The sequence below is a fragment of the Pan paniscus genome, chromosome 4 (genome assembly GCF_029289425.2).
Source record: "Pan paniscus chromosome 4, NHGRI_mPanPan1-v2.0_pri, whole genome shotgun sequence".
Taxonomy (NCBI): Eukaryota; Metazoa; Chordata; class Mammalia; order Primates; family Hominidae; genus Pan; species Pan paniscus.
In genome coordinates this window covers 88,454,372-88,480,974 of record NC_073253.2, presented here as the reverse complement: position 1 = coordinate 88,480,974, position 26,603 = coordinate 88,454,372, and the positions used below count along the sequence as shown (strand labels likewise).

Genomic DNA, 26,603 nt, shown 5'->3' with positions numbered 1-26,603 from the left:
GACCAATCAGTTAGTAAAGAGAGCTCACTAAAATGCTAATTAGGCAAAAACAGGAGGTAAAGAAATAGCCAATCATCTATCACCAAAAGCACAGGGGGAGGGACAATGATTGGGATATAAACCCCAGACATTTGAGCAGGGAGCGGCAACCCCCTTTCAGTCCCCTCCCATTGTATGGGAGCTCTGTTTTCACTCTATTAAATCTTGCAACTGCACATTCTTCTGGTCTGTGTTTGCTACAGCTTGAGCTGAGCTTTGCTCGCCATCCACCACTGCTGTTCGCAGCTGTCCCAGACCTGCCATTGATTTCCATCCTTCTAGGGTGGAAGGGTGTCCGCTGCACTTCTGATCCAGCCAGGCGGTGCCCATTGCTGTTCCCAATCGGGCTAGAGGCCTGACACTGTTCCTGCGCCAGCTGAGTGCCTGGGGTTCCTCCTAATAGAGCTATAACATTCATGCATGGGCCAAAGTTTCATTCCTTGGAATCCTTGAGGACAAGAACCCCAGGTCAGAGAACAAAAGGCCTGCCACCATCTTGGAAGCGGCCTGCCACCATCTTGGGAGCTCTAAGAACAAGAACCCCCAGTAACAAAAGCACTATGAGATAGCATCTCACACCAGTCAGAATGGTGATTATTAAAGAATCAAGAAACAACAGGTCCTGTCGAGGTTGCAGAGAAATAGGAACGCTTTTACACCGTTGGTGGGCATGTAAATTAGTTAACCATTGTGGAAGACAGTGTGGCGATTTCTAAAAGATTTTGTGTGTATTTTATACTTTGAGTTGCATTAGAATTTTTTGTTACTTCCAAATTAAGATTTTGGCAAGTCACCTAAACACTCTAAACCTCTGTTACTTCAAATATAAAATGGGAGTATAGAGAGTGGGGACCTCATGGAACTTATTTATGCATTAATTCATGTGAAAATGCATATAAATTTCTTAGCATAATAACTGGCACTTAGTGAACCCTCATCAAAATGATGGTTTAAATTCTTCAACTTTGTAATGAATGGGTAGAGTTCCCTACTTCCAGTAATTTGTTGTACAATTTGAAACAGAATCGTGTCTGAACTCTTCCCAAAATGAAGATTAATCTTTTGGTTACAGGGTTTTGAATATACCATTGCTCTGTCCAAAACTTTCAAAGCAGTGCCAATTACTGTATGTAGTCTGAACTTTGAGATTAATAGCCATCTCCTTTTTTCATTCTAAAATTTAACCACCCTGCTTCTGTAAACCTCTTCTCTAGGGAATGTCTTTTGCTCTCTGTCCAAAAAAAGTCAGAGCTCTGCCACTTAATTTTTGGGTAACAATTTTGAGCCTCTTATCTAAGAACTGGAAATTTGTAACTGAATTTCACAAACAGATTAACAAAGATTAAATTTAACAATACATGTAAATTACATCTTCTGGTTTCTTCCACTAGTGCTGGCTCCCAAGTTGCTTTCCACAGTGCATTGTACTCCCGGAAGTACTGGACACAAACTTCACTCATTGTCATGCTTCTGTAGAATGCTTCCTTCAGCAATTTACCTTAATTGAAATCTTGCTTTCCCCTGAGCCTAGTACTATGATTGGAGCATTCTGGACTCAAAACTTCATTCCTTCAGCTTATCATTACTGCTTCTAATTTACTGATATTTTCTCCTAAGAGAGAATGGTGTTTCTTACGTTTACCTTTCTTCTTTGCAGGCATTTTTTTTTTTTTTTTTCTGAAACGGAGTCTCGCTCTCTCTCCATGCTGGAGTGCAGTGGCATGATCTCGGTTCACCACAACCTCTGTCTCCTGGGTTCAAGTGATTCTCCTGCCTCAGCCTTTGGAGTAGCTGGGACTACAGGTGCGCGCCACCATGCCCAGCTAATTTTTGTATTTTTAGTAGAGACAGGATTTCACCATGTTGGCCAGGATGGTCTCCATCTCTTGACCTCATGTTCCACCTTCCTCAGCCTCCCAAAGTGCTGGGATTACAGGCTTGAGCCACCACACCCGGCCCTTTGTGGGCATTTTAATGGTTGAGACAAATCTCTTTCTTCATGTTGTCTCTTTTTATGGTTTCTTCAACATCATTTACTCTTGACTCTCCCCCTGAGTCTCTGATAACTACTTAGCATTCTTTACAGACTCCTTTTCCTCTCTCTGCTCATATACCCTGATTTTGTCTCTCACTCTACATGCCTAACTCTACAATCTTGTTGATATTAGCCCCAGTGACTAAATCCTGACCATCATTTATACTTTCTGGTTGCTTCAATAGCAAAACTAGCTCTTAACTAGACCAGGATAAATCTTGAGGACATTTTAAGCTTTTATTTAGCACTTATTGTTTACATCTTGTATAGTCTCTTTCATTGACTAAACATTTCTACAATGTTTTCCTTATGCATTCTGCCACTACTTTTATTTGAAATGTTTACTATTTCTCACCTAGGTTATAGTGTTATAATATTTAATAATCCAAATATTGCTTGTCTTAACCTACAATCCACCTGTTGCTTCAGCCACGTTTGTCTTTCAAAAATGTAAATTTAATTTTGTCCTCAGCACTGTCTCCAATGCTCTTCACAAATGTGCCTCTCTACATTTCCAGGCTTATCTTTATCTCTTCCCTGTCTACTTTATGTTGCCTCAATATAATAGAGTTCCCTAAGATTCAGGGCTACTTCATATTATGCCCTTTATACATGCTGTTGTCAAAATCAGAAATGTTCTTTTTCAGGCCACATGCCACTGGTGGCTCACACCTGTAATCCCAGCATTTTGGGAGGCCTAGGAGGGTGGATCATGTGGAGACCAGGAATTGGAGAACAGCCTGGCCAACATGGCAAAACCCTACCTCTACTAAAAATACAAAAATTAGTCAGGCATAGTGGCACTTGCCTGTAGTCCCAGCTACTTGGGAGACTGAGGGACGAGAATTGCTTGAACCCATGAGGAGAAGGTTGCAGTGATCCTAGATTGCACCACTGTACTCCAGCCTGGGTGACAGAGTGAGATTCTGTCTCAGAAAAGAAAAAAAAAAAGAAGAAGAAAACGTGAGTGTTCTTTTTCATTCAGGTAAACTTCATTCCATTTTAAAGACTGGCCTCAATAGCTCCACTTCTAGAAACTCATTTCCATATGCTCAGAGTGTCTTGTTTCCTGTCTCATTTTCCACTGTTTCTTCCACAAGTCTGTAAGTTAACATCTAGAGAGTATTACTACTTTATTTATTTATTTATCTATTTATTTATTTATGGAATCTCAGAACCTACAACGGAGCTTGGTATATAATAAGTACTTAATACATGTCTATTGTGTAAGTTAATAAAGGAACAAATAAGTCTGGCTAAGAAAATACTTTTGATCAGCTGATGTTAGAAGTTTTCAATCAAGCCTTTGGATCTCTTGATTCAGCCACAAGGCTCAATGTCAATAGTTACAATATCGATATCCCATCAATAGTTATGGCAGTGATGACACTGCTTTGTTGTCTGTTACAGAAATCAATGGAGCAGGTTCAAATGAAAAATGTCTAGAGAAATCTTAAGAGCAGTGACAAAAGAATGCAATAAACCAATTATTAGTATTTTGGCAATCCTGACACCTCAAGCCATGCTAAATCTACAGAAGAGTGTACAATTCTACTTTCCATTACCAGATAGAGCATGAGCTTTCATAAAACAAAGGACTGCATTGATACCCATTAGAAAAATGGATATCATGTGTGGAAAATCCATTAAAAAAGTCTAGAACTTATTATAGCAGTTCACATTATCTGGAGGCAAGTGAACTTGATACTGATTATTTCATAAACTCAAAGGCACGATGATGCCACATGACTTTGCAATACTTGCAAAAGTGCTTATGAATCCAGATAAGTAATGATAGAAAGTGTCTGTCTACAAAGTAGTAATAACTGTACACATTATATTGTTTAAATATTCTTAGCTGATAGAGAAAACTTTATTTGTGCATGAGACTCTGATTTCATATTAAGGTTTTGTTTCTCCTGTGTTGCCATGGTTAAATGCTACAGTAATTTAGGGTGGTATTTGGGTTAGTAATTGTTACAAAAATAAAAGACTTGGAAGCCTACTTGTTTTGCAAGATTCATTGTAATGCAATTACTTAAAGCAGAAGTTTACTGTAGCTAAATGAAAATTAAACTTTATTATATTTCATATGCCTTCTGATCCAAATTCTCCAAATACGTTTATTAATGAGATCAGTTTCTTCATCTATAAAATGGGAGGTTTGAACAATACCCACTAGTCACGGTGTTTCACACCTGTAATCCTAGCAGTTTGGGAGGCTAAGGAAGGTGGATCGCTTGAGCCTAGGAGTTGCAGACCAGCCAGGGCAACATGGCACAACCCTGTCTCAACCAAAAATACAAAAAAAAAAAAAAATTAGCCAGGCATGGTGGCATGGCCTGTGGTCCCAGCTACTTGGGAAGATGAGGTGGGAGGGTCACTGGAGAATGAGAAGCAAAGTTTGCAGTGCTGAGATCCTGCCACTGCACTCCATCTTCTACAATACAGCTTGGATGACAGTAAGAGACCCTGTTGAAAGAAGAAAAGAAAGAAAGAAAAGAAAGAAAAGAAGAAAAGAAAGAAAGAAAGAGAAAAGAAAAGAGAGGGAGAGAGAGAAAGAAAGAAAGAGAGAGAGAAAGAAAGAAAAAGAAAAGAAAGAGAGGAAGAAAGAAAAAGAAAAGAAAGAAAGAAAGGAAAGAAAGAAAGAGAGGAAGGGAGGAAAAAAAGAAAAAAGAGAAAAATATCTATGTTGATATTCTATCCAAAAAGACTAACTGTATTGAGAGTTGCTGAAATTAAATTTTGATGGATTTTTCCATTTTCCATTCACATGCTATCAAATTTTTACTTCATATGGTGCTCTCTCAACAGTGGCTGGTATGATTTGCATTTGAAGGAGTTACAGTATAGTAATCATTCCCATGATGATTTGCATGTTCACACTATAAAAAAAAACTTTAAAAGTTGGACAGCAGTTTCGAAGCTCACTAAAAACAAATTAAAATATATATGTTATTACTATTTCATAGGATAACAGTTTATTTATTAACCACTTTGAACTTTTTAAGCAGCATATTAAAAGAAAGAAAAGATAAGAGCCATTCTATCACTAAAGTATAATTTTGATGCATACTACAGGGAACACTGAACTTAACCTAGTACCTCCACAATACATGCAGATATCTGGAAGACATTTTTGTTACTTATAGCAGTGAAATATATTTGATGCTATTTTAAAGTGTGTATTTGATGACAAAAGTTGAATTAACTATGCTATTATCTCTAAGTGAAAGCTATGGCTCTTAATCAATTAAGTTATTATTCCCTTATCTATCATGAGGCTTGTCTCATTATACTAAAAGTATTTTTAAAAATATTTTGGTCAATATATCATTATGTGGAATTTTTTATGTATAGTATTTTTTAAAGCTTTCAAGTTGTAAGCCAGGGGTAAATTATAGTGCAGATTAAAAAATAAAAAGAGATTAAAAGTTTAAGGGAGAGTGAATTATAGCTAGATCAGATTACCCATGAATTTATTTTATGACTCAGCCAAAGAGATGGAAAGGAAACCTAATGAAAAGCGGTCGACAGCAAGAACAAATTCTTCAGGATCACAAGAGGATTCGGAATATTAAAGTCATGGATTCAATTAATAGTTGATCTAACAGGTAGATGGGAAACTTAGAGAATGGTAATTTTGCCTGGTACAATTACAAATTATAAGTGAGTGGTCTTAAGAAAGAAGCTGTGAGAAGATAGTTCTGATGTCCTTGCTTATACTAATTTAGCAACTGGCCCCAAAAGTCCACCTGGCAATCTGGAGTGTCCACAATGCTTGCTGGGACTCAGGGTCAGTTCCAAGTTATCATCTTACTTCTTTCAGTACTGAACCTGGGGCCACATTCAGGTAGAGGGTGCACCGACTTGGAAGTTTGAATAGCAGTTTTGTTCATTCCCTGAATTGTACCCTGATGAGTACCTACGGCTCAAATAAAGTTATATTTCCTTCCAACTACCTTACCCTTCAGTCAACACTGTTGCTATCAGTGTTGTCTTTTCTATAGAATCTGTTAGTTTCCTTCTACTGGAGTCATGCTTATGTCTTTCTTCTAGACTGTGACGTTAGGGCACTAAGCTCTTGTCTGCAGATGGGGATCATCCCAGCACTGGGGTGCTCTATATACAATGCTTTTCCTTCCTTCTTTCTTTCCTTCCTTCCTTCCTCCCTCCCTCCCTCCTTTCCTTTCCTTTCCTTTCCTTTTCTTTCTTTCTTTCTTTCTTTCTTTCTTTCTTTCTTTCTTTCTTTCTTTCTTTCTTTCTTTCTTTCTTTCTTCTTTCTTTCTTTCTTTCCTTCCTTCCTACCTTTTCTTTCTTTCTTTCTTTCTTTCTTTCTTTCTTTCTTTCTTTCTTTCTTTCTTTCTTTCTTTCTTTTTTTCTCCTTCCTTCCTTCCTTTCTTTTCTTTTGCCCTAACATTTGTTTATCCACAGGCACTCACTCGCTGTGAAGTCTAATAGAAAGTAGAGTCCCAGTGCACCCCAGCTCTCACTATTTTTGATCGTGAGAGAGAAAGTTTCATGGAGTCAGGGTTTATCAATTTCTTGTTCTGAAGAGTGGGATTTTGCACTCAAGTGCAGAGTTGAATCATCCATCATTTCCAGAGTACAAAAACATAGGAAACTTCACCTGTGTTTCTAGTGGCTGTCTCTAAAGTTATATATTTAATGCCAGGGCACTTCTTTAGCTACCCCTCGGGGAGAATAATAAAATCTTAGTTTTTTATTTATAAGCCATCTATTAAGTGACCACTATTTTAGCAGCTCACACTGCACTATGCACAGAGAATATAAGGTATAAAAATGAATGAAAAAGAAAAATGAAAAAAAACTGTTGAAATGTAGTATTCTAAAAACTTTATTTTATATGATTTCTTTTGGGAAACTCAGAAAATACTTCTCATTTGCAACTCTCTCTTCTTTCCTAAAACAGGAAAGGAACTTAACAATATTTATGGAGCTATTACAATGTGTCAAACATTGTGCAAAACATTTTATATGCATTCTTATATTTAATGCTTAAACCCATCCTATTTTCTATTATTTGCACCATTTCTATAAATGCAAAACTAACACCTAGATGATGAAGCGGGTTGTCCGGAGTCTTGACTTTTAGTTAAGTGGTGGAGCTGGGGCAAACTCAAACAGTTGACACCAAAGCTATTGCTCACAGCCACTACCCTAGTCCACCTCCAGGGAACAGAGAAGATCTTCATAAAATAACTAAGCTGTTTTATTTTGTTTGTTTGGACATTCTTGGCACAACATATTTTTTCCATTTTTTTTAAATTTGGAATTGAACTTTCTAGAAATACACTACTCATTTTTGTTTACTTAAGTAAACAAATAGTCTATTTGTTTAAACTTTGTATCATTTTTATATATTAGTTTATCTGATACAAAATGGTTACTAATGGATCTGCATCTATAATTTCAAATTACCTGAATACTTAAAATGTATGCAAGGAATTTTCCACAGTAGCTACACATGCCTAAGATCAGATATGCATAATATTTTTTGAATCATGGATCTTTTTTCTTTTGTTCTTATTAATATCATTTAAAAATCTAGCACCATTGTAATTCACATGTTGATACTCTGCAAAAGTGAGAAGAAATCAGTCTAATATCCAGGCTGTGAATGTAGATGCATTTTGATAGTTTATGATGCATTGATTGGAAATTCAAGATAAATAATAAGTGTTTTACTAAAACGAAAACTAGATTACAAAGCAATATTTGTAAAGATATATCAAACAATATTGCCAGTATTTAATTAGAGCCAATGTTCAGGTTTCAGTAATACCATTTTAGCTTCAGACGGTTATTGTCACTGGATTTCTTTGTTATGCCATTATAAATTAAGCACTGATGCATCATGATGATTCTCCCATTACTGGAAGTCACATTTTATCTGAATTTATTCTCATGTCCAAATGTTTGTGACGTATATTTAATTTGCTTATTGCCACATGCACAGCCACACACAGAGGATGACGTAAAGCAATCATGGAAATTAACAAAAAGACGTATTTTTATTACTTTATCAGTATTTCAAATTGATTTTTTAATCAGAAAAAAACAGGTTATTTGAACCAGACATAGATTGGCTGTATTGCTCTCGTAATTTGGCAGATGTCTGTATGTTCCATTTATAGTACAACTACCACATTTATTTGCTTTGAAAAAGTGATATATTAGCACTCTGTCCCTCACTCACCGCCGACAACCTGTCTCGCCGCGCGCATGCCCTGCAGCCGCCCCGCAGAAATGCTTCGGTTACCCACAGTCTTTCGCCAGATGAGACCAGTGTCCAGGGTACTGGCTCCTCATCTCACTCGAGCTTATGCCAAAGATGTAAAATTTGGTGCAGATGCCCGAGCCTTAATGCTTCAAGGTGTAGACCTTTTAGCCGATGCTGTGGCCGTTACAATGGAGCCAAAGGGAAGAACAGTGATTACTGAGCAGAGCTGGGGAAGTCCCAAAGTAACAAAAGATGGTGTGACTGTTGCAAAGTCAATTGACTTGAAGGATAAATATAAAAACATTGGAGCTAAACTTGTTCAAGATGTTGCCAATAACACAAATGAAGAATCTGGGGATGGCACTACCACTGCTACTGTACTGGCAGGCTCTATAGCCAAGGAAGGCTTCCAGAAGATTAGCAAAGGTGCTAATCCAGTGGAAATCAGGAGAGGTGTGATGTTAGCTGCTGATGCTGTAATTGCTGAACTTAAAAAGCATTCTAAACCTGTGACCACCCCTGAAGAAATTGCACAGGTTGCTATGATTTCTGCAAATGGAGACAAAGAAATTGGCAATATCATCTCTGATGCAATGAAAAAGGTTGGAAGAAAGGGTGTCACCACAGTAAAGGATGGAAAAACACTGAATGATGAATTAGAAATTATTGAAGGCATGAAGTTTGATTGAGGGTATATTTCTCCATACTTTATTAATACATCAAAAGGTCAGAAATGTGAACTCCAGGATGCCTATGTTCTGTTGAGTGAAAAGAAAATTTCTAGTGTCCAGTCCATTGTACCTGCTCTTGAAATTGCCAATGCTCACCGTAAGCCTTTGGTGATAATCGCTAAAGATGTTGATGGAGAAGCTCTAAGTACACTCATCTTGAATAGGCTAAAGGTTGGTCTTCAGGTTGTGGCAGTCAAGGCTCCAGGGTTTGGTGACAATAGAAAGAACCAGCTTAAAGATATGGCTATTGCTACTGGTGGTGCAGTGTTTGGAGAAGAGGGGTTGACCCTGAATCTTGAAGATGTTCAGCCTCATGACTTAGGAAAAGTTGGAGAGGTCATTGTGACCAAAGACGATGCCATGCTCTTAAAAGGAAAAGGTGACAAGGCTCAAATTGAAAAACGTATTCAAGAAATCATTGGGCAGTTAGATGTCACAACTAGTGAATATGAAAAGGAAAAACTGAATGAATGGCTGGCAAAACTTTCAGATGGAGTAGTTGTGCTGAAGGTTGGTGGGACAAGTGATGTTGAAGTGAATGAAAAGAAAGACAGAGTTACAGATGCCCTTAATGCTACAAGAGCTGCTGTTGAAGAAGGCATTGTTTTGGGAGGGTGTTGTGCCCTCCCTGGATGCATTCCAGCCTTGGACTCATTGACTCCAGCTAATAAAGATCAAAAAATTGGTATGGAAATTATTAAAAGAACACTCAAAATTCCAGCAATGACCACTGCTACGAATGCAGGTGTTGAAGGATCTTTGATAGTTGAGAAAATTATGCAAAATTCCTCAGAAGTTGGTTATGATGCTATGGTTGGAGATTTTGTGAATATGGTGGAAAAAGGAATTATTGACCCAACAAAGCTTGTGAGAACTGCTTTATTGGATGCTGCTGGTGTGTCCTCTCTGTTAACTACAGCAGAACTTGTAGTCACAGAAATTCCTAAAGAGAAGGACCCTGGAATGGGTGCAATGGGTGGAAAGGGAGGTGGTATGGGAGGTGGCATGTTCTAACTCCTAGAATAGTGCTTTACCTTTATTAATGAACTGTGACAGGAAGCCCAAGACAGTGTTCCTCACCAATAACTTCAGAGAAGTCAGTTGGAGAAAATAAAGAAAAAGGCTGGCTGAAAATCACTATAACCATCAGTTACTGGTTTCAGTTGGCAAAATATATAATGGTTTACTGCTGTCATTGTCCATGCCTACAGATACTTTATTTTGTATTTTTGAATAAAAAACATTTGTACATTCCTGATACTGGGTACAAGAGCCATGTACCAATGTACTGCTTTCAACTTAAATCACTGAGGCATTTTTACTACTATTCTGTTAAAATCAGGATTTTAGTACTTGCCACCACCAGATGAGAAGTTAAGCAGCCTTTCTATGGAGAGTGAGAATAATTGTGTACAAAGTACAGAAATATCCAATTATGTGACAACCTTTGTGTAATAAAAATTTGTTTAGTTAAAAAAAAGTGATGTATTAGACAACATTCTGTGTTTTCCCTTTTTAAATATATTCACTTAATTTTTGAAACTACTGTATGGGGTAATAACTTATTATAAAAGGCCCTGTTTTTTGTTTGTTTGTTTGTTTGTTGAGATGGAGTTTCACTCTTGTTGCTCAGGCTGGAGTGCAATGGCGTGATCTTGGCTCACCGCAACCTCTGCCTCCCGGGTTCAAACGATTCTCCTGCCTCAGCCTCCCGAGTTGGCTGGGATTAAAGGCATGCACCACCATGCCCAGCTATTTTTTGTGTTTTTAGTAGAGATGGGGTTTCTCCATGTTGGTCAGGCTGATCTGGAACTCCTGACCTCAGGTGATCCGCTTGCCTCAGCCTCCCAAAGTGCTGGGATTACAGACATGAGCCACCACGCCCAGGCAAAAGGCCCTGTTTTAAGCACATTCCTTGTTTTAACAAATTTAATTCTCACAACACTATGAGAAAGTAACTGTTATCTATATTTTACAGGTGAGGAAACTAAGGCAAGTGAGGCTATATGTAATTTACCCAAGGTTGTACAACTTTAGTTTTAGCTTATTGTACTGTAGAGCTAATTCCAGAGCCGCTGTTCTCAATTACTATGCCACTCACCCCTTAGTTTACAGAAAAATGGTTATATGCCTGTTGAATTGGGTAGCTGATAGCATCACCCTTTAGCTTCAAAATGGTTCACTCTTTCAATAAAGGATTCATGCAAGCTCACCATATACGGTCAAACACAATTTGTAGATAGCAAATCTGAGCCCATAACCCAGATAATATAATTTTATATTTTCCTATCCTGAATTTGAGTTGCACTTGTGTATTGATTTATATGAGTTTGCCAAAAAATAGCTTCATAGGACTTAAAGCAGTAATCCTTTGCCAGTTTAGGATATTCACTTTTTATGCATATTTTGTTTTTATAGAGCTTTAATTATGTTTCTTGTTTGCACCCTATTTGTCTCTACTATATCATCAGTGCTTTCCAAAGACTCACTGATATCAGTATGTTATTAAATCTTATTTTTTAAGTAGTTCCCACACCAGTTCTCCATGCACCTTCTTTCCTTCACTGCTTTATTAGATGGGTACCTCTGTTCTCTTCACGTCACCTGTAATTCCTGCTTGCTTTAGTTCCTTATTCTGAAAAGAAGACCCCAGCATATCTTCCAAACATATTAGGGTAGTATATTGTGTGTGAACTTCCTTGAATTTGTTCTTGGAATATATTGGTCATTTGGCTGAAAATAAAATTTTTGGTTAAGCACCATTTTTGTTTGTAACATAAAATTCATTGCTCCATTTACTTCTAGCAACTGTGCTTTCATGTTGCTCTCTGGAAGTCTAATGCCACTTTGATTCTCTATTTAAAGTGGCTTGTTCCATTTGTTTCTTACTTCTTTTGTTCTGATTTTGTAAAAATTTTCTTTCTTCCCTCTGAAATTTTGGAAAAAGTTTCTTCATCTTTGGTATTCTAATAGCTAAAATGAAGTATGGTTTTTTTCATTCATTACCAGGCATAGTCACTGGGTGAAACTGGTAATCTGTAGCTTGTATGCTTAGATGTGTGAAATTATAAATTTTGCTCTTCTATCCTTTTTCTGGAATTCTTATTCTCAGATTCTCTTTGTTTGTGTTTTTTCTTTTTATTATTTTTCTTTTTATTAATTTTCCTCATATATATGAGGAAAAATAATAAAGAAATAGAACAAAACCTCAAAGAGTTTATATATATAATATTATATATAATATATATTTATATATAATATAAATATATATTATTATATATATAAATATAAAATATATTATATGTATATAAATTCAGAGGGGATATATAAAACTCTTTGAGGTTTTGTTCTATTTCTTTAGAATATGCTTCTTTTTTTCCATTAACATGTTTTCAAATATTACACATAAGCACTTAATCTCTAATTATTCCATTTTTCTAATAGATATAATTTTATTTTAGATATAATTGTAACTTGAATTTTCATAGACGTTGGGGAAGTGGTTTAGGTATTCTTATGGATATTTTATTACTTATCTCTCATTCAATATTTGTTTTTCTGTTTTATAATGTAGTTTTCCTCAAATGCATGATGATCTTTGGTTTTTGGCACATCTTTTAAGATGGAACAATGAAGCAGTTGGCTATGACTTGGGGCCATGAGAGTCATGGAGCCAATAGTCTCTGGTTAGTTTCCTCTAGTGTGCCATGCAGATTTTCTTATTATCAACATGTGTTGTGATATGACAGTATCAGTATTTTATCAATATCCATATTTACACGATAAAATTGTTTAGGATTTTCAGACTCATTCACTCATATAAATTAATTAAATTCTTTATTATTTCTGAGCTTGACAGTATCTAAGAAGACTTTGCATTTATACTTCCATTTTATCTTTCTCTCTCCACTTTAGAATATCTCCCTGATGATAATTCTTTGATACTCCTTCTTTTATCCCTTCTTTCACTCCTTGCTGATATTGTTTTCAGACACTATTTTGTATGATTGATAAGAAGTTTAAACAAGATGTTTATGATTCAGTTGATAGTGATGGACAAAAATTAAAAATGCATGACTATAATATCAAAGCTATAACAAATTTAATATTATAAGAAAGTAACTGAAGGAGAAATTAATTCTGTCTCCAAATGAACATCAATAGTGACTTGAAACACTTCTGGTGAATAGACAGATCTTCCTCCCATAGTTAAAATCTGGCTGCCTGTGACTTTTTTCATCCCAGTGTCCCATTCTTCCTCTGGAGACACTGCGGATCCATAGCTTCCCTATTCTCCTTCAACAATGGAAAATCAGCTATCATTTTGCACTTACACTTCTTCCAATTGAACATACCCCCTTCTTCAACTGTTCCTTGTATAACATGATTCACACCATGGACTTTTTTGAGTAGCCCTCCAGGTCCTTCATATATGATTAAAATTCCCTGCTGGCATCTAGAAATAAATTATTGAGTTTCAGAAGAATCACTACCAGGTTGCATGAGGCCACAGTTTAGTATGAACATAGTCAGGGCCTGGGTAATTCACTGTTATGAGGGCACAACAGCTAGGAATTCAAATACTTTTGAGCAGTGCCAGGAGTAGATAACATAAGCAAGAATTGCCCCAATACTGTATTTTTTTCCCCTTAGTTCCAGGTTTTCTTTCACCTCTTTCCATTAGCACTAATTAACGAGCCAGTTCAGTAAGCTGTTGATCTAAACAAAAAGTCTGAGTATAAGACAAACAATAATAACAACAACAACAAAACAGTCACACTAAGGAGGGTCTGAAAAGACTGCTACATTAGCTGGGCCTGGGGTAATAACATGCAGGCAAAAAATTTGGTTGCAATATGGTGCAACCGGAGGTTAAGTTCTACAGTGAGGTCCACCACACTGTGTACCAAATCTAAGAAAGGACAAAAGAACATACGCTTTTCTCTCCTTTTTCCCTCATGCTTTTAAAAATGTACATTCAGATTATTAAAGGGTAATTTTTTCATATGAAACTTAGAGACTTACTTTTCAGACTTTAAAAAGATGACTAGTATTTCATATCAAACACCTTACCTGTTAGCTCATAGAGAGACTACATCACTAACAATGCAGGGAGATAAATAGCATCTACTTTGAATTGTTCCTCAGTTTAGGAAACAATTTGCAATGTTTCCTCACTTCAGAGAAGTAATACTATTAGGAATGCTAATGTAAATGACGAGTTAATGGGTGCAGCACACCAACATGGTACATGTATACATATGTAACAAACCTGCATGTTGTGTACATGTACCCTAGAACTTAAAGTATAATAATAATAAAAAAAGAAGTAACATATCTTCATAGAAATTTAAAATCACTCACAATTTAAACATGTGGGAGGTATTTGTGATAATACTTTTAAAGTTTGTATTGTTATTCCTACATAGATATAAGTAAATTGAGATTATGCTATTTATACTATATTGTAACCTGCTTTTTAAAATTTAACAATATATATTGATAAATGTTCAGTTTCTAAATATTATTATTGATGTGCTTTTAATACATACCTATTTTATGAAATAAATGATTACACTAGTTTTTAGAGCCAGTCCATTATTAATGCTACTCCAGTTGATTTTAAGCTTCTATCATTATAAATAAGGGCATGCTTGTATATACAAATGGGCGCATATTAGAAAATTAGAAATAAGCTATCATGTTGCTGATATAGTAATTTATTTCTAAAGAAAGACTAAATACTTAAAATAGAAAAGCACATATGATTATATATTTCTGATAGGAAAAATAATATATTTTAGGTGCTATTCATATTTTTAATCCAGAAAACGTAAGATCAACATGCTGCATGATAAGTAATGTTTTTATATTTTATACTTAAACTGAGTTTCAATAAGGGAATGAGAAAAGTGATGCCAGCCTCTTTTAAAGAAATAGAATTTGAACATTAAAAATGTTTACTATCCTAATTTCCAAGCCAATAAAAAAGTGTAAGAGCTATTTTTCCTGTATATATTATCATTATTTAGCAAAACAAAGTAGGGAGAAGGGAGATGTGGTATCTGGCTCACTGCAGGGGGATTGTTACAATTCAGATCAGGAGGCCCCCTAGTCTGTGAACACATTCCCTGACCTGTCACTGCCAGTTTTAGCAAAGCTGTAGTTGCCTGCACCTGTAAAGAGAGAAACAGACATTGCCTTTGTGGGGCTTATCTTTTGAAAGAAAAATATATTACTAATCCAATGTTCTGAAGCTGGACTCCTGAAGCTGTTTTTACAGAAGCAAAGTGAAACAAAATATTTTACCTAAAGAAGCCTCTTTCCAGTCTGTGTTTGCATGTGTGTGGCTTTGATAACACAGCTTTCCATGCCATCAGTATCCTGAATGCTGAACAAAATCAGAAAGTATTCTCCAGTTCTTCTGCATTCTAGACATCTCAAAACAATATACGGGGTTTTGTTTGCTTTCTTTCTTTCTGCTGTAGGAAGTAACCATGTCCATAAAAGCAATACTACTATTTCTTAATATAGATGATGAAGAACAGCTGCCTTTGCCTAAAACCCTCTTTGTGTTAGCATCAGAGGGCAGAGCTGCTTTTCTTAGCATATAAGTTACCCCACACTGGCAATGTTTGACTTTTATTGCTTACAGAATCAGGTAAAAAAACATCAGCTGTAGTCTAAGACACTTCCTTCTTACAACTATATTTGACCAACAAAATATAAATCTCAAAGGTTCATTCTATGTTTCAGGAATATGTAAAACACATTTAAATGACTGACACTTAAATGAATCAACTTCAGAAAAATTCTGTTTTTCTCTTTGCAAAGTGTAGTAAATACAGTTATGCGTGGGTGTATGTGTATGTCTTACTTGTATTTCTTTCTTTTGTCCGGATCTTAAACATCTACTGCACTTTAATTGTTAAGATTTATTTCCCTCATTCATTTCCCTATCCTCAGCACCCAGCACAGAATCTACCGCAAATATTTAATCAATGGTTGCTTAAAAAACAGCATATTGAATGAATGAAACTCTTAAATCTTTCTTCTATGGTAAAAATGTCTAGAGTCAATTATTTGGTATAATAATTAATGGAAAATAAGAAGAGTAAAAAGAACCCCAGAAAGTCAATTATTTGTTATAACAGCTAATGGAAAATAAGAAGAGTGAAAAGAACTATACAGCCTTACTTTCAGCTAATTATTTGGTTAAGAAAGGATTTCAATTGGTGTATTTCTCATGTGATTTCACTATTCCACCTTCTGCTCAGTTTCAAATTCAATGGAGGGGGATAAAAATAATTATGTGTTTTACATTTGTTTATTTGCATTTGTATGTTAACAAACAAGGACCTGTCCTACAGCCATTAAAGCACAATTTTAGAGGCAGAGTGATTCTACATACATAGGCTTTGCAGCAGAGATGTATATAAAGGACAAACATGTTAGGATTCTCTATATATTTGAAAAATGAAATAAGGCAATAAAGCTCATTTTATAAAAGGACACTAAAAAAGTGAGGATACTGTCAAATTTAGGTTGGGATAGTAAGTAGTACTATTTAGAATTACAAAGAAAGAGCAAAAATAGAAAATTTAAAGAAACTTGTCAAAACAAGGAAGCAAGCTGAAAGGGAGAAAAATTGGATTTTCTACAACTGGCATACAGGTTGTTAACGTTATCCAAAGTATATAAACCCCATTACGTCTTCATAGAATGCCAACTACATTGTCAAAATTCCAATAAATGATGATAAGCCTAAAATTTATGATATGTCAATATATCTAGCACATACCTTTCCAAAGGAATGACCCACCAGATCTATCCTGAGTTGTTTATATAAATCCTAATTGCAATTTATAGTTCTGTATTAAACTTTATTTGCGATCAATTATCTAAGATCAGCCTAACATTTGAGATAAAGTAGAATTAGAAAAAGATTAAGAGTTCGGGAAAATACACTCCTAGAGTTTTGATACTACATTCTAGTCCCCTTTTTACATCTAACAGTATCAATTTACAGCTGTGGAAATTCAGACATAGCCCTATTTTTGGAAAATTCAACAAAGAAGTATTAACATTGCATCTTTCATAGGCTTAGAATTTTTGATCCAAAAGCTATTTAAGATAAAATCTCATTTTGCTTTCCATTACAGAGATGACAAAAACAGCTAGAGATCATGAAATGAATTACACACATCATGTGGCCTATACTATCACAGTTGGGAGAAGAAATAAAGTCCCTTCATTCTTCAGTCCAATTCTCTTTCCTGTGAATACACACACACACACACACACACACACACAAACTCTTTCTGGCAATGTTTCTTACAAGTCTTTTTAGCAGACTAAACAAGGATCAGAGTTAATCTTTGGATTAAGTCATCTGTGTTTGGATGTAGCCAAAATAGTTGAATTTATCTCTATAGGAGACAATCAATGTTTTCTACAAGCAAATCAATATCCCAAGGTTACAATTTCTGATTGTACTTAATTCTCCTTGCTAAACGTACCTTATTAATTATTTTGAAACAAGGGCCAAGTTTGTGGCTAGATCAAATCAAAACTTCAAAAGAAGGAAGGAAGGAAAAGAGGAAGAACAAAACAGAGAAAGATAAGAAAAGAAAACTAGGAAAGGCTCCAAATCTATGCTTAATTGATGGCTACCAATTTGAGTTCTCCTGAACCTGTTCCAATACTGTGCTGAGAATTTTAGCTGATCATGACTGCTATGCCAAGCTCATATAACACGTTCAGTTTTAAATCCATTATGATATCTTGGACTTCCAGTTAATAAAATAGTATTTAAATTCTGATCATTTTCAGTAAAAATAAGAATAATTACAGATCTGAACTGTATTTGGGGAGTAAAAGATGCATAACATTTTTTAAATGCTTTCTGTGATAATGCTAGTAATTCCCTTTGGTTTTGTTTATTAATTGATATGCAATTCTTGATAAACAGCTTCTGGTTTAGTCACGTAGATGTTTGGCAAGGCTCAGAGTGATGTGGTTATCAATCATGGTGATGAGCTGTCTTGTTGTTTGATATGAACTTTCCTAGAATGGAACACAACTTCCTTTAAAGAATCCTGGAACTCTAGGGTAGGTGGTGGGTTTAGGGTGGTGGCGGGAAAAAGTAAAGTATTTCATTGTTGTCACTTTTCGCAGGTTCTCCCATCACATGCAGTTAGTTACTTAGGCCAGAGATTAATTTGGATTGTAAAAGAAATAAGCTTTTTTCTTCTAGTCTAATTTTATTCACTAGGGTTTTAAAAGTCACAAATTCTTCTTGTGGCAGAAACTCACAGTATGTATTAAAAGTGTTTATTTTTATTTTAATAAATATATAAAGTTTTATGTTTATAAAAATGTTTGCATCAGTTTACCTACAATACTAAATCTTTTGGAAAATAATTTAAAAAATGGTTCACAGGGATATGACCTATGGCCATTCTCCTCCTTAAAAAAATCTGTGATGCTGCCTGATTTGGTTTCAGGAAAAGCAAAAGCATGATATCCATCTCTGTTTTCTCCATTAAAAAACCCGCTTGATCTAAGTATTGACTCGATAATTTGTTGAAATAATAACTTAATTGAGGAAGTAATCATATCTTGTAATTTAATAATATGGTATAATGGTTGGAAAGAGTAACCAAACAACCAGCAAAACTTCACGTACAACTAACTGGTCTTGCTCTTGATAGAAGGATTTAGTACACCACGTTTGCCTTTGATCACCTTTATCCCCTTTTCATACCCTTTATCTTCTATAGTAACAAAGTTCTCCCGCATCTTGCTCTTGGTCTTATCTTTTGAACATCAACATCTGCTGGCAGTTATCTCATTTGTACCACACTGTAAATGACTTAGAAGAGTTTTGATCATTGCCTTTCAAGTTAATTGTAAAATTTCAAGCATGGGTGGATTATTTGAATGCGTGTTTGCAGCAACTATTTAGTCTAAGTTGTGGCTGAGGGAAAAAGAGGGGATTCAGAAATTATACTAATAGAACCTCAGCAAAAACATGGCCACAATAAAAGGAAAATTCAAGGGAGTGGCAGGAGAGAACAAAATTAAGTCCAGAAATGCATAATGAGTTCAGAAATTGGCCCATTAGAAAAGAAGCGGGAATTGCAAACATATCTCTTTGTAAGCAGACACACCTATAGAAATATTTGTGCATCTTTTTCTTGCTAAATAGTGCAGCTTTCATTTATTGTCACCAGTAATATTTAACAAAGCCTTAGAATTTTTAGTGTAGTACCCCAAAATCAGTTTGGTAGCACATTCAACTTTTTGAAAATAAGAACTTCAAGTATTCTTGCAATTTTGATGTCTACTGCAAAATGACATGAGTGAAGTAACCCTGCTACTGATTGTTTTCAGTGGGTGAAATATATTTTCTTATCTACTGATATATAGAAACAAGCAAGTGCAACATTAAGAATGAATCATGTCATTCTTCTCTACTTCTGGTTTTGAAGCCCAATAGAGTTATAAAGAAACAAATTTGTAAGAAAAGTGTACCAACTGTAATGGCTCCTTACATAAACAGCTGCCAGTGAGATTTTTTTTCTGTCATTAATTATAACCAAGGAATAAAGTTCTTTACAACCCTTTACATCACAGAAAAGGTATTTGAGTTTTTTATTTTAATTAATTATTCGCTGAAGAAACCATTTACAGTATTTAACGCCTGCAAGAGATGCTGAGTTAGGTGCTAGTCCAAAGAGATGAGTGAGAGAAACAGATTTTAAACAATTAAAGTATAGAATGGTACTAGCATAAAGAAAAGATAAATATTGGCTGGGCAGAGCGGTTCATGCCTGTAATCCCAGCACTTTGGGAGGCCAAGGCGGGTGGATCACCTGAGGTCAGCAGTTCGAGACCAGTCTCATGAGTATAGTGACACCTAGTCTCTACTAAAAATACAAAAATTAGCCAGGCATGGTGGCATGAGCCTGTAGTCCCAGTTACTCAGGAGGCTGAGACAGGAGAATTGCTTGAACCCGGGAGGCGAAGTTTGCAGTAAGCCCAGATTGTGCCGCTGCACACCAGCCTGGGCAACAGAGGGAGACACCGTCTCAAAGAAAAAAAAAAAAAAAAAAAAGAAAGCATAAATATCTCAGGTTATGAATATTCCCAGGACACTGATTTGATCACAAATATACAAATGTATTAAGTTATCACAAGTATCCAAACACTATGTATATCTATTATGAATCAATTTGTAAAGTATAATGTGTACTTAAAAAGTGTAGAAACACACTTAAACACATACATGTACACAAATACCCACAATAAATATGCGGTTCGAAAGAAACAAAATCTTTCTTTATACTGCTATATTTATTTATAATTTTATTCAGATCATTTAAAGAACATTACCCCTTTTTTGAATTTAGTTGCATTCTAGGACTCCAGAAGGTTTTTTTGACCAGCATTTAAAACCAAGGCAGAGTTTATTTATCTTTCATCTGTAAAAGGGGTAACCCTTGGCAACACGAAAAGAAATCTAACATTATCATTTAGTAATAACTAAAGGATCTTTCTCTGGATACCTTGTGACTGCTCCTCAGCCCTCTAATATCTCCCATATTTATAATAACTGCATAGAGCATAAGTGGTGCACCATATTTACTCAAGTGAATTAAAATGTGAAGGGAAATTACTTTTAATTGCGAAAACCAAAATTACTTTTGCACCAACTAATACGTAGCAAATAAATTGAAAAAAAAAAAAAAAGACTAGTTCTCAGAGAACTGGTCCCTTTTACCCTGCTATACCATTCCTCCTTAGTTGACTTTCAAGGCTGTTCAGCTGTGCTCACTATAAAGGGACAGTAGTAGCTTATAGCACAGAGAAGAAGACAGAACTGGAGAGAAATGAGTAAATGTGCAAGAAGCTTCCAAAGTGATCTGAGAGAAATGGACTGTATCTCCCCCTCATACTCCTTCATCTTACCTCACATACCCCATCTTTAGAGGTATTATTTGTGGGTTAACATATGTGGTCTAAACCATAAATGTAGCAAATTTGGGCATTAAGATTCCACATGGGAAGATACAAACAAAACTGAGTAGGCCAGCGGCCCTGGCACTGAGTAGAGAAGAGAAACTGTGGTTCTGTCTTCCTATATGTCATTAATGTGTGGAAGCTTCTTGACTTAGCCCATGACGACGCTCATCCTGCCCTTAAGGAGCTGCTCTTCCACAAGCAGGCTTCAGTCCATTAGAGCAGCAGGGAATGTTTCCAGAGCTCCATATGCATCAATTTGGGAAACTGCATCACCTTGTTAGCCACACAGCTGCGCTTTTCTTTCTCAGGGCTCAGCTCAGCTGCTGATGTTAGACAGCCTTGTGCCACAAGAAGTGTGTCAGAGCCCAGAGGAGCCACTGCCCACCACCCAGTCAGGGACTGGAGTTGAATTCTACCATTCTGGAGAGAATCTAGCCCTGCCCAAGTGCCCAGGTAGTAGCCTTCATGATTGAAGGTAAAGGTCAGCAGGAAACTGGCTTCCTTCAAATAACTGTGCATGAGGGTACAGATAGGAAGATCCCCCAGGCCTGGAAGCAAACGCAGCCTGGGAGCCCACTCTAGCAGGAAGATCCCCCAGGCCTGGAAGCAAATGCAGCCTGGGAGCCCACTCTAGCATTGGGTAGGATCTCTCAAATCTCAGTTATTTTCATCAGTGTGTGGCTCTTGGCTGCAACCCAAGCACCAGGATAACAATGGACCAGGCAGAACAATTCCCTTCCCTTGGGAGCTAGCAAATGTGCAGAGGTGTCTCTTCTAATCTTAAATTGAATTAAAGCCCTGAGAGAAGGTGCATTGGCTTCCATGCCTCTACATAGTGTAAGGTTTGAATGCTGAACTCTGGACATAAATGAGGCAGAGTATCTGCTATGCCAGCTGGAATGACAGCCAGCTTAATCAAATAGAATTCATTCCAGAAAAGAAATTGAGAGTCATCGATGGAGAGTGAGAGTGAGAAAAATACAAATACATATTTATATGAGCTTGAAAAATTATAATACTTGAATTCCTCTTATAAAGCAATTTGTTTCAGTACCAACTCTTTTCCAAACATAGATTATTATCTTCACAGCTTGGACAATTAAAAAGTGTCAAAATAAAAATTTTCTCTGCTCAAAAATCTAAAAGGTGGCATCCTCTTTTCATTATATGTAAACTATTTCACAAGCTGTGACATGAATAAAATGCAAATCAGATTATTACAATTCTCAGCAGCTAATGGGAACTCTACCTCTTTCTCTTCCATTCACCATTGAAATACCAGATTGTTATAAAAGCCTTTAAAGACTGAACTTGAGAGACCGAGTATCATGTCCAATGGCTAATTCAAGGTGATTTACAACCTAATCGATGTATACACAAGTATAGTTTCGCTGTTATTTTGAAATCAAAGAATCAACTAAGATTGACAAATGACAGAAAACAAGTGAAACAAAAAAACTTGTTTATCTAATGCTTGATAGATGGCTAAACTTGTTAACACTGCTCGCTTCCCAGATATTTCAGAAAAATGAGACTATAGATTGACCAAGTATTAAATCTGTGGTAGCTTATCCCTCTTGAGTTTATTGGCTTATTTATTCTTATCAATATAATTTGTCTACAAGCACATGTAAAAAGTCTCCATTTAGTATGTTGCTAGAGAAAAAGTCAAAGGAAAATAAATAGAACTTTGAGGTTTCTGCTCTTTATTCAGAATCACTGGAAAATACAAGCCAACCAAAAAAATTTAAATTCTACCTACAACTAAATCTGAGAAAAAATATTGAGTTCATAAAGATGAACGTATCAGTTTTATTTTGATAGAAATTGCCAACAAATATAATCAACTGAAATGTTGCTCAGTAAGGAGAAAGGGGAAAAAAAGGTTATATAAATACAGTGACAGCCAGGTATTGTCATTTTCAAAGACCCTATGCCTAACATTCACAGGGTTGTTTTTTACAAATCTGGTTGACAGAAATTTTCAGCATTCATCCAGTAACTGAAATGTATTGGTCAGTACTATAGGCTTCATATGACTGTGAGCATCTAGAAAGCTCTGGTTTCCTCCGAGCGGATGACATTTATCTATTTTGTATTTTGCTTACAAAAAAATGTTTCCCAAGTGATACCTTGATATTTTATGAAAAAAGATGTTACTGAAGAGAAATAAAGCCTCGAATGTCTGTTACATTGAATGAAAATGTACTGACAAAGGTGATATCAAGTTTTTAGAGACAGTATCATTAGCCTGTCCCATATTCTTCAGAGTTTCTGAGTTACTCAAAATGAAACTGACAGGATTATGGACTATCATGTGAAATTTTGATTGTATTGAAGCCAGCTCTAAAAGAATCCTAGAAACATGAACGTATTACATCTTAGTTTTGTATACATATGCTTGCAATAAAACTGCTTTTATAGTAAGATTTCATAAATATTCCTCATATAATTTATAAGATAAAAACTCAAGGTTACAAAACATATTTATCAGAGCTATTTTGAAAATGAATTTAAAAAATACAAATAAAAGCTAAATTTTGACTTCTTCCATGTATTACAATATTTCTTTGTCTTCTGACACCAACAAAACATTTTCAGCAGATTGAAATTTTAAAGGCTTCTACACTGTAATTATATTACAGAACACAATGTCATTAAAATGTAAAGCAAATGGAATAGGTTATATGCCATTCAATGTTCTGATATTTTTATTTAAATTGAGTAGGTTATATGCCACTTAATATTTCTGATATTTTTATTAAAGTCATCATAAAATTGACATGTCTTTCTTAATGACAGGCATGACCTTATGTAGTAAAAATACTTTCTTGAATATTAAACAACTGCTTAAATCACCAGAATAAATCAAAAACTTGGCTTACTTTAGGAATAAATTATAGGAAAAATCTATATGTAGGGCCTTTTAGTATACATTAAAATTTTTTTCTGTTTTTCTTTTTAATATTTTATTTTATTTTTAGAGACAGGGTCTCACTCTGTGAGACCAGGATGGAGTGTAGTGGTGTGATCTCATATGTCATAGCAGCCTCAAACTCCTGGTCTCAAGTGATTCCCCTGCCTTGGCCTCCCAAAGTGCTGGGATTGCAGGCATGTACCGCTGCACTCAACCTAAAATTTCTTTTAAAAAATCTATTTGAGAAAGGCCAGGCGCGGTGGCTCATGGCTGTAATCCCAGCACTTTGGGAGGCTGAGGTGGGCGGATCAGGAGGTCAGGAGATCCAGACCATCCTGGCTAACACGGTGAAACCCCGTTTCTACTAAAAATACAAAAAATTAGCTGGGCGTGGTGGCGGGTGCCTGTAGTCCCAGCTACTCGGGAGGCTGAGGCAGGAGAATGGCGTGAACTTAGGAGGCTGAGGTTGAAGTGAGCTGAGATCGCGCCACTGCTCTTCAGCCTGGCAACAGAGCAAGACTCCATCTCAAAAAAATAAGTAAATAAATATATAAGTAAATAAAATAAAATATATTTGAGAACAGACAATTGTAAAAGTTATCAAAAAAGTTTGAGATAGATTCAGAAAGGAGTCAAGCTGAATGGAGAGATGTTATCATGAAGAAAGGAGAGGAAATCTGGTCTGTATCCCTTGAATTTTATCATGGAAGTTAAACAAAAATGAGTTGATCTAAGAGAAGGAATTTATGAGGGAAAAGGCAGATCTTCATGGCCCGAAACTCTGTTTTAGTCTATCTCACACAATTTCTCCTGTTTTCCAGGAAAACTTTACTTTTCACCTCGCCAATATGGTCTTTCCACCTCCGTGATTTAGTTCTTACTCTCCTTCCCACCTGGGGGTTGTTCCCTCCTACCTTTTCTGTATTTGCTGTAAATTACCCATCCTTAACATCTAAATTTAACAATCATAAATACCATGGAGTTATCTGTGATCTTTCTAGCTAGAATTAATTTTCTTCTCTCTGATGCTTTCAGAACAGTTTCTGCTTAAAGTATTTATTGCATGCCACCTTGCATTACAAATCTTTATGTACACATTAGCTTTATTCCTGGTTTTATATATCTCTTGGAGGCAAGGGCAGTCTGATTTATCTTGCATTCCTCATAATACTCAGAGAACCTAGTATAAGGCCATTTTAGAAAATAGATACTTGATACAATTCAGTGAAAGCATGTCATGGACATGTTAAATCAAGACCCTAGTTGAGGAGTTTGCTAGGAACGAGGCTAAAGCTACAAACTTTCAAGTATATTTGTGCTTGGGATAAAATCAAGGCTGTGGGTTCTTTAGGAGAGAAGGAGAAATCTCAAAATTTAAACTCATTTACAATTTAAAAGGTATGAAATATTTGAGGTCATCTATTGGAAAAGCAATCAGTTTTCAGAGGCATTTGAGGCATGGCATTCAAATTGTCTTGGAAAAGATATTTATAAAGAAATGTATAGAGGATTAACCTATAACAATCGAGAAAGTTATTTAAAAGGTTTGTTTTAAAAAGCTCTTATTAGTAATAACAATTATTAATATAATAATAACATTCTTCTAGCTTTTTTGAATATTAACTATAATATATGAACCATACTAAATGCTATGTGTTTATTATATAATTTTAATACTTGTGATAGAATTCATTTTGTTCTTACAATAATCACTATATAATTTCCATTACAAAGATGAGAAAATCAAGACTAGAAAATGTGCTTGAAATTTTATAATCCTCAAGTTATTATTGAACATTTTATTCATATATCTATATGGAATTTATATATACAAATCCACAGATTTTATATATCTAGCTAGATACATAGATAGTTACAGGTACTTACAGACCATTTTAAAGACTTAGTAAAAGTTAATTTCGATATTAACATTGCATAATTTGGATCTCCAATATATGCTATTTACAAGCATCACTTTTGGCACTAGCTCTCTAAAGTATACATTCATGAATCCCAGAGCATATATCCATGTCTTGTGGTAGCTATCACAGGAAATAATGTGTGCCTCAATTCCTGTGGAAGGCAGGAGGGAGGCAATAAAGAAAGGAAGGAAGAAATGAAGTACAAAGCAAACACTATAAACTGGCTATTCAAGTAAACAATACGTTATTATTCTAACGATAACCATTTATTAGTGACTAATAATACAATCTATATATGACAGGTATGTAGTATATTTAATAGCTATTCTAAATAATTAAAATGCCAAGGGTTATATCACATCATCTTATATCATGTTATATTAGCTATAGCTGTACAAAATGCTGTTATACTTACTATGTGTAAAAACAAACCATGCCAATTCATTAAAAACTGGTAGTGACCTGGGAGCTCTGCCACCGTAACAACCAAATGCTGGATATTACACTAGAAATGTCATGGTATTTATGTTTTTTCACTAAGGGTGGCCCATTTCTGATTTGGACTTTGAACAGAAAATACATATTTCAATAACAAGTTTAAAATTGGTCCCCGACTCCGCCAGCCAATGCCCACCACAATTGCAGCACAATTCAAGAGAGTGCTGAAGACTCTGCAGAACTAATGCAA

General features: G+C 35.6%; 2 protein-coding genes across 5 annotated transcripts in view; one reads left to right on the top strand and one right to left on the bottom strand.

Annotated features, from left to right (window-relative positions):
• The window catches only part of CDH12 (cadherin 12), a 1,103,355-nt gene that overhangs the window by 124,689 nt on the left and 952,063 nt on the right, over positions 1-26,603 (bottom strand). The gene's annotated exons all lie outside the window — the stretch shown is intronic.
• On the top strand, positions 8,261-10,496 carry LOC100975678 (60 kDa heat shock protein, mitochondrial-like). The gene is given in 1 exon segment (XM_034960249.3): positions 8,261-10,496. A coding segment is annotated over 1 exon segment (1,743 nt). The 5' UTR covers positions 8,261-8,320; the 3' UTR covers positions 10,064-10,496.